Raw genomic sequence first — 15,143 nt, 5'->3', positions numbered from 1 at the left:
GGCTCCCTCCGGGAAGGCGCTCTTCATGTCTCCGGGAAACACGCCCGGCCAGCCTTTGTTGTATAAGCTGCACAAGGAGCCATATTTGCTTTCAGCCGAAGGCGGACAGGGTCGCGGGAATCGGAGGGGCGGGGGACAGTCCGCCCGCGTTTTGCTCCCAGCTAGACCTTGAGGAAGAGAAAGCGAACCCTTTCCCAGCTCCACCTCTGACTCACACGACCTCGCAGGGCCCAGGTTCCCACTTTGTAATTTACAAGACGAGGAAATCACCTCGGGTGCGGTAACTGCTGCCCTACAGCTCGGATTCCTAACATGCCCTTGGCCAAGAGTCTCGGGGAGCCGGCCCGCGGGCTCAGACTCGCCCCAACGCCCCCAGGGCCAAGGCCACTTTCCGTCGGTTCCGAGACCCAGGACGCCCTGGGCCCAGGGCTCGGGGCTGGGCTTCGCGTTGGTCCCCACGTCTTCCCTGCGGCCCCACAGACGAGGTCAGGGCTCGAAAGGACGCCCGCCGAGCCCCACGCGCGGCGGGACACGCAAAGCCTCGCGCGGCGGGACACGCAAAGCCTCCCGCAGCGGGGCCGCCCCTCCCCCATGGCTCTGGGGCGGGGCCGCGTGCCCACCGGAAGAGGCGGGGCTCCGCCCGGCGGGCGGGCAGCTTGATTGGCCGGATGAGCCTGACGCCCGATCCCGCTATAAGTAGGGGCCGCCGCCGACTGCGCCACATCTCCGCCGAGAGTCGCCGCGGGTTCCTGCTTCAACAGTGCTTGGACGGAACCCGGCGCTCGTCCCCTCGCCCCGGCCGGCCGCTCAGAGCCAGCCCTCCGCCATCTCCTCACAGCGTCCTCGGACCGCTCCAAGGCCCCCCGTCGCCGCTCCAGCGCCGCGCAGCCGCTGCCCGCCGCCGCCTCTCCTCAGCCGCCGCCATGACGACCGCGTCCCCTTCGCAGGTGCGCCAGAACTACCACCAGGACTCGGAGGCCGCCATCAACCGCCAGATCAACCTGGAGCTCTACGCCTCTTACGTCTACCTGTCCATGGTGAGCGCCCTCCCGTGGGCGGGGGCGGCCTCACCGGGCGGCGGGGGGGCGGGGCGGGGCGGGGGTGTGGCCAAGGCGCTGGCTGTCCCGCCTCCGCGCGTCCTGCTGCAAAATGGACGGTGCTCGAGGCCTCCCAGCACTTGGCGGAAATTCTGGCCAGCCCGCCCTTTCCCACTGTCCCGTGGGAGGGCTCCCTCTCTGGCGAGCTCTATACTTAAAAGAGCCTGGTTTCCTGGAATCCCAGAGTTGGAGCGGTTGCAACCTGTACAATCCTGCAGTTAGGGAAGTGGTTTTTTGTGTTTTCATCCCGCCTGCATCGGTCACGTGATCCGGGGCCATCCATTTGCCTGGGTAATGGGGGCAAGTGGTCCGTCTCCCCCTCCCGCCCCCTATGGCGGAGCCTGCTGGGAAATGGTATCGAATGGCAACCAAGGTGGCTGTGGGGGGTGGGGAGCTGGTGCTAAGTGGCTTATCTTTCGTGGGCCGACCATTCTCCGAGCAGCCGTCGCCACCACTCTGTTGTGCTTATCTCTGAGTCCCACTTGAATTGAAGAGTGGAAATCTTTCTGCGGACACCGTTGTCTTAGTCATCTGTCCTTTGGCCCGGGCATGCACGCACTTGGTCCTTTTTGTGCCTGAGAGTTATCGCCTGCTAATGGAACCCTTGGTTTTTATTTTTTTTATTTTTTTTTTAAAGATTTTATTTATTTATTTGACAGACAGAGATCACAAGTAGGCAGAGAGGAAGGCAGAGAGAGAGGAGGAAGCAGGCTCCCCGCTGAGCAGAGAGCCCGATGCGGGGCTCGATCCCAGGACCGTGGGATCATGACCTGAGCCGAAGGCAGAGGCTTTAACCCACTGAGCCACCCAGGCGCCCCAGAACCCTTGGTTTTTAGATAAACTACACCAAAGAATTTTTCCACCCACTGATCAGTGGGATCCGTTTTCCAAAATTCTGTTTTTAGGCGCGGTGGTGGGAGTTTTACTTAGAATTGTCTTATGATTGTGCAAATTATCCGAGAATAGACAAGTTTTAGATGGGTTTGAAAACAGGCCTGGATTTCCCCGACTGCCCTTCCATTTCGGGAACAGGTGAATAGAGCAAGTATCTAAAACTGAAGCAAATTTTTTGCTTTCTGCTGGCGATTATTTTTGGTAGATAACTAGCATTGCCAACAGTTGTCACCTTGACTAATAGGTTAATTTTAGAAATCCATGGTCTGCTCAAAGCTGGCAAGCTGTTGTTCTGATACAGGTTAATCAGGGAGTGGGGAGAGAAGGCACTATTTGTGCAGGGTAAATAGCACCCACACACTCTCCAATCAAATTTGACACTGGCTAGAAGAACGCACTAATAACAGAGCCTTAAGAAATTCCATGCTGGGGACAATTCCCTATGATACTCTAAAGGTTCCTTGTAGTAAACTTCCTTTCAAGGACACAAGTTTTATTTTTGTCAGACTAACTTTAGTGTTGTGTTCAATTCAGGAACACCGCCAGCCGCCCCCTTTCCCCAACCCCCGTCTGGTCTCCTTCAGTGCAGCCCCCTTTCTTGCTGAGCTTTGAGAAAGAAAGGCTAGGTGGCAGAGTGACTTTCTTGAGCGTTCCTAACAGAAACATGTTCATGAACCCCTTTCAGTCTTACTACTTTGACCGCGATGATGTGGCTTTGAAGAACTTCGCCAAATACTTTCTCCACCAATCTCATGAGGAGAGGGAACATGCTGAGAAATTGATGAAGCTGCAGAACCAACGAGGTGGCCGAATCTTCCTTCAGGATATCAAGGTAAACAAAAGCTCCTAGAAATACCCTGCTTCGTGATTTATCTAGCAGTCCTCAGATGTCAGAAAACACCAGGTCAGCAGTTGGCATTACAAAATGGGGTCACTTTTGGGTTCTGTGCTTTCTTTAAGCTTATCATTTCAGTTAAATGAGGTGAATGGTAATGGGCAAGGATGTTAAGTTGGAAACTGTTGGAGAAACTTGGATGTCCCTTTTGCTGAAGCACAGGTTACATGTTAGGTGCTTGCTGACTAGTGGATTAATTGGTAGAAGCTACAGATACATTGATGTGACCTCTTTCAGAAACCAGACCGTGATGATTGGGAGAATGGGCTGAATGCAATGGAGTGTGCATTACACTTGGAAAAGAGTGTGAATCAGTCACTACTGGAACTGCACAAACTGGCCACTGATAAAAATGACCCCCATGTGAGTATAAGCAATTGGAAATGGACTGGAAGGAGTCATTTGCCTCTTGGGGGCTGGAGAAACTTAACCATTAACTTTCTTCCCCATTCTGTTTTCTAGTTGTGTGACTTCATTGAGACTCATTACCTGAATGAGCAGGTGAAATCCATCAAAGAATTGGGTGACCATGTAACCAACCTGCGCAAGATGGGGGCCCCCGAATCTGGCATGGCAGAGTATCTCTTTGACAAGCACACCTTGGGAAACAGTGATAATGAGAGCTAAGCCTTAGGCTGTCTTCCCAGAGCCACCTGGTCCCTGAGGCCATGCATGCATGTTGGGGTTACCTTTCCCTTTTCTATAAGTTGTACCAAAACATCTACTTAACTTCTTTCATTTGTACCATTCCTTCAAATAAAGTAATTTGGTACCCAGTTATTGTCCTTTGAGTTCTTTCTTGGGCTGGAAATGTATCTAGATCGTCCTTGCAAAGAAATCTGTTCAAGTGCTGGAAGTTGAATCACAGTGACCAACATGAAATGCTTGGGAGGAAAGTTCTTAGTTTGGAAAAGATACCAAGGCTGAGTGTGTTAAATTCAGACAGGACTTAAGGACTCCTGATTATGTGTACAGTGGTTCAGTGGTTCATTCCAGGTTTTCATGATTTTTATGTACAAAAGGCATTTAAAAGCATAAGTCCTGAAACTGGATTTTGTTACCCATTAAGCTAACCGTTTAATTCAGGCTGTCCTATGAACACATTCTTCAGTGTGGACGGCTGTATGGCTGTGACTGGATCAGTGTCCCGCTGGTGTACGTGCAGGTAGGACCAGGCCAGTGAAGCATCCCCCCTTGGGAAGCCGGCTAAGAGTGTGCTTCATCCCTAGAGAGAATGGGAGAAAGTTACAATGTGAGTCTGGAAGATAATGCTAAGTGGAGAGTTACAGCAAAGGTTAGGACCCCTAAAATAAAGAAGTGTCCGGGACCTGCAGAGCCAACTCTCCCTGCTAACACTATGTTAATGTCCTTTCCCAAACTGCAGTGATGGGTAGAAATTTGTTTAGCTAGATCTACGACTAGCTCTTTCAGGTTTTTTGTAACTACTTCAACCACAAGAGTGACTGGAAATCTAGAAAACAGGATGTTCAGTTCTCACATGATAGCTGTAATGGGTAGAGTGAATCTAACTGAGATCCGGAATGTGGGGAAATAGATGGTTTTGTGACCCCAGTGGGTTAATCCCAAGGAGGCACAAAGCACATGTATGTTCAGAAGTCTTAGGTACCCCAAAGCAGTGAGGTATCCCAAGGGATCTGGATACCCTTACCTTAACCATCTGCCAGTTTCCAGGGGTGTAACACTTTCTGGAAGTACTTCAGGATCACTAAGGTTATGGGGGAGTCTTCATATACGATCCCTGGGCAGTGAGTGGAGTCCTTGGGCTACAGCCCAGAGCCCCCCCCCCCCCCCCCCCCCCCCCCCCCCCCCGCTCTGCCTCATGGTTTTGCATCTGCTACTCAAAGTGAGCTGGGTCCAGGCATAACATCTGAGCGCTTAAGCCTGGCTTGCTGGCCACCAGCCATCCTTCCTGTCCATGCAACCTCACCTTCCCTTCACCCAGGACCCAGGGAGCTCTTCCCTAGTGATGTCAAAAGTGCTCAAACTTCCTAGGGCTCTTGCTGAAGTGGCCAGGTGTGTGCCCTAAGCCAGTGCTGGTAAGTACAGCATGCTCTGGTGGTGAGGGAACCATAGAAAAATGGGCTCCCAGGAAGGTAGAAGGGTGCAATCACAGCAAGGGAAGGTCAGGTGGGCCTTCCCACCCATGGGGGTGGGGGGAGGTGAAGTGACCCTTAAAGGTAGAGAGGACAGACCTGTTTTCCAAGGCCCAATAGGGATCTTCATGACCTTTCAGTATAGTGTGTAGGTTAGTTGATTGGTCCAAATGTGATTCTTTGAAATGATGTTCAGGGGTCTCCGACATGTCTGTCAGGTTAAACTCGACAGTTTTCCTCTTCATGTGACCTGATTCTGGGGGCTCTGCTGAGGACCCAGCACTATCTGGAAGCAGTTCGAAACTGGTCTTTGTCCCAAGAGTCAGGGATTGTAGGCTTTGGTCTTTGACAGCGCCGTCTGTACCTGAGACTCTGCGAAGGCTTGAGGGTGCTGACTGTCCAGGTGGGAAGACCATAGGTGTGTGGCTGAGGGGTGTCTGTGGGGCACTGTGGTAGCCTGACCTCCCGTACAGTGCTGCAGTCTCGAAAGCATCCTCCTCCTTAATCCTCCAGGCCTTGCTGTTTTCCTGGTCTCTAGAGTTCTGCCTGGTACCCCCGAGTTTCTTGAGCTGGCCCTCATGGAGAAGGGCTTCTTTTTTGGGCCACAGTAGTTTGGTCTTTGAGTTTGTCCTGGGGGGATGGTAGTCGTGGGACTGTAGCCCTAGGAAGCGGCCAATGATACCAGTGTGTGTGCCCTCCTCCTCCTCTTCCTGTGGGTTTGACCAAAACTCCACGTCCTCCTTATGCAGACTGGAAAGAAGTGTGAGACTCGGGGTTGAGTAGGGCACAAAGGACCAACGCCAGACCCGACTTCTTTTCCCTCCTTTTGACCCAAAGCCAAGAACACACAGTGTTCGTCACAATGCCTGGACTCACCTCTCTCCTGACCCGTCCTGTACTGCACTGCCCTCTTACTCCTTCCCAGCCCAGCTCACCTCACTGTTCTGTGGCCCCCTCTTGCCCACGATCACGAAACTCCCTAGCCTGGCTCGTGAAGGGCTCTCTCCTCGTCTCCATCTTCTCCGACATCCCTCCCTCCAAGCGACTCGAACTACTGGACCCCGGGTGTGGTGGGTGAGATCAGGCCCATGAATGACTCTGGGTAGCCTGGGGAACAGCATCCACAAAGAGAAGTGTGGCCCCCTGGGAGCCCAAAGCCTTTACTCTGCAGGAGAAAGCCCACTATCCCAGAATGTGGCCTGTCGCCGGTGTCCACATTCTCCCCATGCTTCAAGGCCCAGCTCCAGGTCCAGCTGGAGGCCCCCTCCCAGGACAAAGGTGGTCTCTCTTCTATGTCCTGTCTCTCCCAGGCATCTAGTACCGTGTACCTTGTGTCCAGAGTTTAGGCTTTGGGTGTGAGCCTCCTCACTAAATTGTGCGTTCCTTGGAGACAAAGTCTATGTATAATATTCTCTGTTCCCCACCCAACCCTCAGCCATTAGAGCACAGATCATATGGAATTCAAAAGCAACTTCCAGAAATGTTTCTGACCTAAGCATGTCTCCATCCTTCATTTGATCACTTTTTTTAACCTTCCTCACACCCACGAAGAACTCTAGCTAATTCAAATTATGGTTTAGTAGGGCATTTGGTTTTTAAAAGATAATATACTTAATACTGTGGAAGAAAACCTGGATGGTAAGGACCCTGACACACAGAGGACTCTCCAAACAAAGTCCTCTCCACTGTCCTACAGCAGAGAGAGGACAGTCTGGGAGGGCCTATCAGGCCAGTGTGGCCCAGCTGCAGCTCACAAGGGAATCAGACCGAATCAGAGAAATGGGACCCAGGTGCAGGAAAGTTCGGCTGCTGTGGGTGACCCAAGGCCTGTACTGTAGCACAGAGACTACCCAGAAGGTACCTGTGATGAATCAGCCTCTTGCTGGTACATGCTTGCCCCACCCCCATCCCTGGGGACCCCCCCCGCCCCTTTCACTACCCATCTAAACATCCTGGCTTATCAGAAAGTGTAGCTCTGGACCAGAGTCAGGAACCAGGCTCTGCCATTCCAACTGCATCACTGATCACTGTCAGGCCTTGAGTAACTCCCTTCTTTCTCTGGGCCTCAATTTCCAAATCTGGGCGTGGGAGGCTTAGGCTGGAGGCATCTGAAAGCCCTTATAGGTTTAGGAGTTACTAAGCAGTACAAGGTAAGGATTGCAGGTGTGGAGGTAGAAGCAGACATACCTGGTCCCAGTGCTCCACTTGCTAACTATGTGACCTTGGGATGGGCAACCTATTTAACCTCTCTGAACTTGGACTTAATCATCTGAAAACTCGAGATATCAAACCAGGGTTATTGGGAAGAAAAAAATAGTTTATATAAAGAGCTTAGCGGAGTTCCCAGCACTCAGCATGCATCCAATACATATTAACTAGAGCTTTTCCAAGTTCTCGTGCGTGGGCTTTCCCACCCACCAACGTGGTTCCCTGGCACTGCTCACCTGATGTTGAAGGTGGAGCCTAAAAAAGAGGCTCGACGAGACTGGGCAGAAGCAGCTGTGTAGGGGGGTTGTGGTTCCGGCTCATTCCAGTACATATCCCGCTCCATCAGGGGCAGGTCCTGGTGCATCTCATCCACAGCCAACAGGGACACCTAGTTCCCAGGCACAGAAGAAGAAGCCCAAAAAGCAAGGTCAGCCCAAGCTGGACCGTGGTCTTCCTGGATGACCTGGAAAGGTCACTTCCCTCTCTCTGGGCCTCAGTTTCCTCACTTGTGAAATGGACAGACTGATGTCTTTATGCAGCCTCAAAAGCTGGGGTGAGAACCCTGTGAGTGAATGGTTGGCTGGTGGGGAGAGAGCAATTCACCAGGAGGCCTCCCTACAGAACCGTGGGGCCCCCTCCTTGGGTTCAGTTCAGGGAAGGTCCACAGGACAGGCTCCCTCTCTCCCCGAAAACCTGCAAGCTCCTGTCGACAATCCAGTTGGTCTCAAAGTCATCATCATCCTCTCCAAATGGGTTGATGAGCTGCTCTGCCACCTTGGAGAGAGGGGAGGGGGCTCTGGAAGTCCTCAGGCAGACTCCCTGCAGCCTTGCTCCGCGCCCTTAAACTTCGGCTCTTGCCCTTTCCACACCACCCGCCACGATGCCCCTCCTGCCTGACCACCATCTTCAAAGCCAGTATGTGAGGGCTCCAGCCACCCATGCTCATAGGGCCCCACACACGGTCCCCCTCCCTTCAGGTCATCTAGCCTGAGCCCCTCTCCTATGCCTGCTGCTCCCTCAACACCCAGAGCTGTCCTTGAGCCTGTCACTTAGTAGAGTCACCCCCGTCCCTCCCCTCCCTGTATCTTCCCTGGAGCTCCGCAAATCCCTGCTTTAGGCTGCCCGGACAAATCTCCACAGCAGATTTGCTGTGAGGGGCTGCACTAAGGGTTCAAGAGACATCCTCTAAGCCACTAGGGAATTTCGAGCAGAAAAATGGTGTGATCTGGTTTGTGCTTTAGAAACCAAAGATGACTGCAGGGATGAGGATGCGGATAGGGATGAGGGAATATCTGTGTGTGTGTGTGTGTGTGTGTTTCACACACATGTGAAATGTGGATGAGAGGGAGGGAGGGGGCCACCTACCATCACCACCACTACCAAAAAGTAAAGGAAAAAAGGAAGAGACGGAGAGTGTGGGAGAAACAGAGGAAAAATAGGAGTGCAGAGAAAACTGTTCTTCAGAACTCCTGTTAGGAGGAGCCCTGGATGAAGTGGGAGGAATACTTGGAAAAGCCACTTGGGACAGGGATGGGAGCCCCCCCCCTACCCGCCACCACCCCCATCACAGATGGATATCTTGAGGGAGAAGAGGTGGTGTTAATCTGCCTTGGAAGGGTGGGGGCTGGAGTAGTCAGCATCAGGACTTCTGTTTTACTAAGCAGAGGGGACAAATTTGGAACCAGAGCCTCATCGCCGGGCACAGTAAGGGGCTACCTCGCCAACAGGGCCTGCCACTGCTGTTCTTATTCTGTGCATTTCCCTTGTTCCGGACAAACATCTGGGGAACATTCTCTCGAGGGGACATAGCACATGGTTTGACAAGTGAGCTTTCCCTGTGTCTGTCCAGCCTGCTAAGTTCAAGGCCTCAGGTGAAGCCCTGGGATCAGACACTGGCCTCAAGCAGGTCCCACTCCTCTCTGGGTCTCAGGGTCTTCATATGTAAAGACACAGGGAAGGAGTAGACCAGAGGGCTGTGGTGGAGGCCCAGCACTCTACTTTCCACATTTGAAACTCTCCTTTCCTGGCTGGCCATGACCCTTCCAGCCACGACCACAGACACCTCTCTCTCTCATCGCAGACTCTCACCTTCAGCCAGCCGGCATAAAAGAAGAACTGCAGGAACGTGAAGACAGGTACAACGAGGTCCAGCTCATGGCCAGGGTAGGCCTTGGCTGGGTTCAGGAACTGCCGCCCAATCAGGCAAGCCAGGAAGAAGCTGTACACAGCCACGGTCACCACCTGGGTGGGTGGAGGCGGGGGTGCGGGGGGAGGTGGCAGCAGAAATGGGCTGGCTGGGGACCTGGAGTCAGGAAGCTCCCCAGCCTGGGACGATAAGGCCTTGCTCTGATTCGCACAGTCCTGTGAGTTTGGGTCTCCGAGATCACTTTAAAATGGGGATAATCGCATTCCCTCCACTGGGCTGAACCAGACAGGAGTCTGGACTCTTCAAACTTGTCAGAAGCTGCAAAGTCCAGACCTAACTCCCAGGATGAGCCTCTTAACCCTTAAGTGAGCCCTTCTCATCACAGGCTGTTTCCTGAGTCCTCCCAGTCCCTGTTTCCCTAAGGGACAGCTTCACTGGCCTAGTCCTCACCTGCGTGTACACCAGTGGGATACTGATCCAGTCGTAGGCGAACAGGTGTCCACACTGAGTACGCAAGATGTTCATTTCCTGGGAAGCAGGAGGGAGGGTTGGGGTTCTGACTGCTATTTGCTTTCCCAGGCTCAACCCCAGCTCTTCCCCAGGGGCGGGGGCTGGCATTCATGGCCCAGCCCTGGCTATATGGTCATGGGCCACTCACTTAACCTCTCTGTGCCTCAGCTTCCACATCTATCAAAAAGGAGCCTCTGAGAAGAGGCTCACTTTAGAGACGAAGTGGGAGGGGAACTGGGGAGAGGGGCTACCATGGGTTGTGGAATCCCTGTTGGTCAAAGTCCTACAATCCCAAGGCAGGTTCTAGAAAGAGCCTCAAGCCTTGTCTTCGAAGGAAACTGTTCCACCTGGGGTACAACCACCCCCACTCCGCATCAGCCCCATCAGTGTGGTGAGCTCACGTCCAGCAGGCTCTGGAGCAGGATAGGATCCCGGATTCGACCTGCAATCCACGCCTTCATCGACAGGTTGGCAAACCACACCCAGGGCACCCAGAACGTGTTGTGCGGCAAGCTCAGCTTTTCCAAGTGCTTGCGTTCCGCGGGGGTCATAAAGCCTGCGGGGTGGAGTGAAGAAGGCAGTGAGTGGGAGAAGCCGCAGATCAGATGGCGGGAGGTGGGGTGGGGGGGTTGGCCAGGCCTTGCCGAGGCCTAGGATTTAGGCCCAAGTTCATTGGGACCACGGAGCTCCTTTGCCATCTTCTTTCAACAAATAATTACTGAGTGCCCACTACGTGCTGTTCTGGCCTCAGCACGTGAGAAGGGTCTGTCTCACGGACGGAGGTCACAGAAATGCAGACTGAAAACCGCGGGAACTGGGCAGGAAAGGGCAGAGGGAGGCCGACCGGTACTTTCTCACCAGTTCCAACGCCCCTTCCCTGGCCTCAGTCCCCACTCTTCCCTCATCCCTAAAGGGTCCTTAACCCTATCTCAAACCCGGTCCTCACAAGCGGTTCCCGGCCCGGCTCCCACCCATCTTCACGCGCCCGACTCCGCCCCGCCCAATTAGACGAGGCCTCGATCCCACCCCGCTCCTGGCCCCACCCAATCTTCGGTCCGGAGGCACTGGCTCCACCCATCTGCTCCGGCCCCGCCCCTGTCCCCACCCCGGGCCCCGCCCCGGGGTCCGCCCACCTGCTTTCACCAGGTGCTGGGAGCTGGGAAAGCGCTTGTAGACCGCGGCGCTGACGCTGCGCAGGATGAGCACGTTGCCCAGGTTGGCGTAGCGGATGAGCGTGCGCCGCAGCAGCCGCCCTTGCTCGTCCTTGCCTTCCACCAAGCCCGACACCAGGTTCATAAGGCGGTCGGGCCACGGCAGGTTCTCGTACTGGTTCCACCAGCGGGTCACGACCAGCGTCACGTAGAAGCCTGGGCAGGAGAGGCGGGGGGAGGGGGCGGGGGGCGAGGGCCCAGGCTGCGGCCAGAGCCAAGCGAGGGCGATGCCTCGGTTTCTCCATCTTTCTGATGGGAGCGGGCCCAGCCCCGATCCTCCTGAAAGACGCTCAGGAGGGGAAGACCATCGGAGCCCCGCATGAAGGCGCAGGAGCCTCCAGTTCTCTCTCCTAGGGGCTCCCTGCCAATCCCAAGAACCTGCCAGATCCCCTCCTCCCCCCACTCCTGCTCAGAGGCTCCAGGGACTATGTCAGCAGTGCCCTCAGAAACTGGGATCTTGAGGGCTAACGTCCTTCCTAATGTCTAACTTAAGTCCGTCTGGCTGCAGTCTCCTCATTTCCCTGAACAGCCGAAAGGCACTGTCGCGCCCCTGGCCTTCCCCCTGCTAGTTCCTTGTAGTCCAGCTGTGTGGAGCCTGGAGCAGCCACTGGGATCCCGACACGCCAGAGGGGGAGCTCACCCAGCACGAAGGAAATGGGGATGAGCTGGATGTAGCTGTCGCAATACAGGGTCAGTTTCTCAAACATCACCTGCTGTTCCTCCGTGAGGGCCATCCTGGGGCGGGGCGGAGGGGGTGGTGTGGGATGTGTAGACCCTGGGAAGACACGCTGAGACCCGTACTGGCTCCAGCCAGGCCAAGGTAGGAGTGTGGCTGCCTCTTTTCTACCCCACCACTTCCCAGTCCCTTTCACAGGCCCTGCCTGGGGCCCCTCCTCTGGCCTGAGCCAGGTCCCACTCCTCTGGTGTCCCAAACCCCAAGGAGACCTGGGCTCCATGGCTGGAAGAGGCACCCTCAGGAGGTTTTCTGTGATCTATAGGAAGGAAGGTCCTGCCGAAGGAGTCACTTTTAGGCACCACTGACCCTTTTAAGGGATCCAAAGGATAGCTTGAAAGCAGGTTCAAACAAAGAGGGTATGGTCTTTTAAAAAACACAATGAGGTGAGATGAATGAGTAGGTAAGCGCAGAGGGTTTTTAGGACCGTGAACCTACTCTGGATGACACTGTCATGATAGATAAATGTCATTTGTCCAAACCCATAGAATGTACAACAAGAGTGGACCCTAATGTAAACTGTGGGCTTTGGGTGATGATGGAGTGTCCATGTGGGTTCATCTAGTGTAACAAATGTGCCACTTGGCTGTGGCATGTTGGTAGTGGGGGCGACTGTGTGTGCTTGAGGGGATATACGGACACTCTCTACCTTCTGCTTAATTCTGCTATCAACTTAAAACTCTAAAAAATAAAGTCTATTTTTTTTTTTAAATCAACATATGTTGGTGCCTGCACAACAACCAAAGAAAACCAATGTGCTTTGTTACTGGTATTGTAATTATGAAATTAAGAATTTTCTGTATTTGATAGTTTTTCAGTCCATTTCAGTCATTAATGCTTTTTCCATTCAGAATGCTTTCATATATTCTGTGATCATATCTGCCCTCTATTTTATTTAAGTAAACATTTTTATGGCAGAGGGGGAATACAGTTTGGGCCTGTGAGCTTGTGGAACTCAGGAAAATAGGCTGGCTGGCTGGGACCAGCTAAGGCCTGGGTTTCAGAAGCCTCTCCCTGGGTTGGAGGAAAGACACTCCCAGCCTGCACAGAGCTGCCTCCCAGGCTGCCTCCTTTTACCTCCTCTCCAGACCCCAACCCTCAGCCCCCAATCCCCTTACCCCCTACCCAGGCTTGGCCAGGAGCTCAGGTCAGCCTTCAAGGTCTCTGGTATATTAGCCCACTGACTGGCTGGCTGGTTGTCCCAAGCCCCACTGTGGCCCTCCTGGGCCTCAGCCCTCCCAGGTCCCGGCCCCAGCCTGTCCCTCTGCACCTGTAAATGAAACGAATGGCGTAGTAGCTGAGCAGGAAGATGAGGAACTCGCCATAGAGCAGCTTGTAGATGCTGCCTCGCCAGCACAGAAGCAGGCGGGAGAAGGAGCCTAAGCGGGCATTAGCCACTTGGCTTGAGTAGGTGACGGTCATGGCCGGGCACTGGGCTGCAGCAAGTGGGTTTGGATCCTAGTAGGCAGACAGGGAGGGACACTGACTGGGGTGGGGTGGTGGCTTGGATGGGGCTTGTCTTAGCCTAGACTCTTCCCTGCTCTGGGCCTCACTTTTCCTGTCTGCACACTGGGAGGGGAATGAGGTGGCCTCAAAGGCCCGTTTGGCTCTTCCTGCCTGTGGGACATGGGAAACCAGGGAAGTAAGCCCAGAGCTGCCCACAGACTTGGCAGGGAAGACAGCTCTGTGCCCTCAAGTTGTATCACAGATGCAATGACAGCAGCAATAGCAAAGTCCACATACTGGCCTTGGTCCCCTGAGCCAGGTGGCGTCCTGACCCCACCTTGTTCCTCAGTTCCCCCAAGCACCCGCAATCACCAATCAGAGCAAGACTGGTAAGGGGCCTGGTCGGTCTTGTCCACTGCCCTGTCCCCAGTGCCCAGGACACTGGCTGGTAGGGATGCTCAAATAACGTTTATTGAACAGTGACCCCAAGGCCTTTCCACTTGCTACTCCTTCTGTCTGGAGGATGCTCTTTCTCATCTAACTGTAGGGCTCATCCCCACCTTAGGTCACCTGCCCAGAAAGGGTGTTCCCAACCACTGTCCCCGTAAATAGCATCCCAGTGCCCCTGGTACTCTCTGTCCCCTCATCTTGTCGATTTCTCTACACAGTGTTTATCTTGTCCTACTTGAAATTCTATTTTGCAGGATGTCTGCTTGTTTACTGACCATTCCCTGCTGAGAATGGAGGCTCCTGCTGTGCTCTCATAGGAAGTGCTCAAGTAAAACTTCTGGAAGCAATGTACTGACACTGCTTGTCAATTGCATTGACACCCAGCCTCTCTCCGCTTGCTCTGGCTGTCTGTGTGCCCCCGGCACACCAAGCTCACGCCCACCTCAGAGACTTGGCACACACGCACAGGTGCCCCCACACATGCACACATGCGGCCCATGGGTGTACATCTTACGCACCAGTGCAGGGACTGCCGTTCACCCCATAGGCCCTCCAAGCCCCCCAGCCAGCCTGACTGAGCAGACCCCTACTCACGGGAGGGGGTCCAGTCTTCTCAGACTATCTCACAACAGTTCTGGCCACTGTACCGGTGGGACTCCTGGGGGTCTTATGGCCAGTGCCCCAGCCCACACCTCGGGGCTGGCTCTGCCCATGCGTGAATTAAGCGGTCACTTGACTCCCTAAGGCAGGGCTTCCACAAAGGAGCCTTGTTTGGGTCCCTTTCCATAATCCACACATTAGCCGGATCCCGTACGGCCTGGCCGGGGCCCCTCTAATTCCTGCCAGGGCAGGGGGCTGGGCACTGAGACAAGGGCTAGAATTTGGGGCAGCTCCCCTCTACCATGGGCCCAATCCTGCCATTTTCTCCAGGCCCTTAAATACAGAGATCGAAGGATCTCCTCTGACCACTGAGGTCTTGCAGGGAGAGCTGTGGGGAGACTGGGGTCGCCTCCTGTGCCGGGAAGCTACACGGAGAGAGGAAGCCAAGGGCCAGGCCCTATGGGGCGTTGGTAGCACGAGGGCAGTGGGAAGAACACTGGGAGTCCTGGCTTCTAATCTTGGCTCTGTCACCTGTGTGCGGTGACCCTAGTGGGCCTCTGCTCCTTCCTAGGCCTCAGCGTCCCTTTTCCTAAAGGATGGTATTGCTTTACACCTCATCACCTTTCTAAGAGTGAAGGCGGTCCGCCTATGCTGCCTATGCTGGTGAGGAGCTCTGATTGGCTGATGATGACATCATAAGTGATTCAGGCTGTGATTGGCTGGCAGAATCCAGTTAGTAGGTTGGTTCACTGCGATGGAAGAAGGGGGTGGGGTGCGGGGGCAGGAGGCTGCGGTGTGGGGGCTGGGCCTGGTGCGGGATGACACAGCAACCCGGGTGT

The 15,143-nt window shown here is 54.4% G+C and overlaps 2 protein-coding genes across 3 annotated transcripts; one reads left to right on the top strand and one right to left on the bottom strand.

Annotated features, from left to right (window-relative positions):
* The first annotated feature begins 710 nt into the window (after window positions 1-710).
* FTH1 (ferritin heavy chain 1) lies at window positions 711-3,662 on the top strand. Its single transcript, XM_047692751.1, has 4 exons — window positions 711-1,037; window positions 2,677-2,823; window positions 3,124-3,249; window positions 3,349-3,662. The coding sequence occupies exons 1-4, from the start codon at window positions 924-926 to the stop codon at window positions 3,511-3,513; spliced, it is 552 nt and encodes a 183-aa protein (XP_047548707.1). The 5' UTR covers window positions 711-923; the 3' UTR covers window positions 3,514-3,662.
* BEST1 (bestrophin 1) lies at window positions 3,478-14,812 on the bottom strand. 2 transcript variants are annotated; one of them, XM_047692750.1, is made up of 11 exons: window positions 14,299-14,812; window positions 13,079-13,266; window positions 11,716-11,810; window positions 10,998-11,231; window positions 10,266-10,420; window positions 9,805-9,882; window positions 9,297-9,449; window positions 7,902-7,982; window positions 7,445-7,596; window positions 5,100-5,750; window positions 3,478-4,111 (listed from the first exon to the last, which is right to left on the bottom strand). In XM_047692750.1, exons 2-11 carry the CDS (start codon window positions 13,228-13,230, stop codon window positions 4,093-4,095), a joined length of 1,770 nt encoding a protein of 589 aa, XP_047548706.1. In that variant the 5' UTR covers window positions 13,231-13,266; window positions 14,299-14,812; the 3' UTR covers window positions 3,478-4,092. The 2 variants fall into 2 exon arrangements, 1 of the variants encoding a protein (XP_047548706.1); XR_007121079.1 differs by lacking the exons at window positions 11,716-11,810; window positions 13,079-13,266; window positions 14,299-14,812 and adding an exon at window positions 4,556-4,645 and having other exon boundaries at window positions 10,998-11,262.
* Between the last annotated feature and the right edge of the window lie 331 nt (window positions 14,813-15,143).

The sequence above is a fragment of the Lutra lutra genome, chromosome 10, assembly GCF_902655055.1.
Source record: "Lutra lutra chromosome 10, mLutLut1.2, whole genome shotgun sequence".
NCBI lineage: Eukaryota > Metazoa > Chordata > Mammalia > Carnivora > Mustelidae > Lutra > Lutra lutra.
This window is presented reverse-complemented; position numbering and strand designations above follow the sequence as displayed.

Coding starts and splice junctions, on each gene's coding strand:
- FTH1 (XM_047692751.1), top strand. CDS start 924: ATGACGACCGCGTCCCCTTCGCAGGTGCGCCAGAACTACCACCAGGAC. Junction 1,038..2,676: donor CTTACGTCTACCTGTCCATG/GTGAGCGCCCTC, acceptor AACCCCTTTCAG/TCTTACTACTTTGACCGCGA. Junction 2,824..3,123: donor TCTTCCTTCAGGATATCAAG/GTAAACAAAAGC, acceptor GACCTCTTTCAG/AAACCAGACCGTGATGATTG.
- BEST1 (XM_047692750.1), bottom strand. CDS start 13,230: ATGACCGTCACCTACTCAAGCCAAGTGGCTAATGCCCGCTTAGGCTCC. Junction 9,450..9,804: donor TCCCACTGGTGTACACGCAG/GTGAGGACTAGG, acceptor CCACCCACCCAG/GTGGTGACCGTGGCTGTGTA. Junction 5,751..7,444: donor GGCTCCACCTTCAACATCAG/GTGAGCAGTGCC, acceptor ACTTCTTTCCAG/TCTGCATAAGGAGGACGTGG.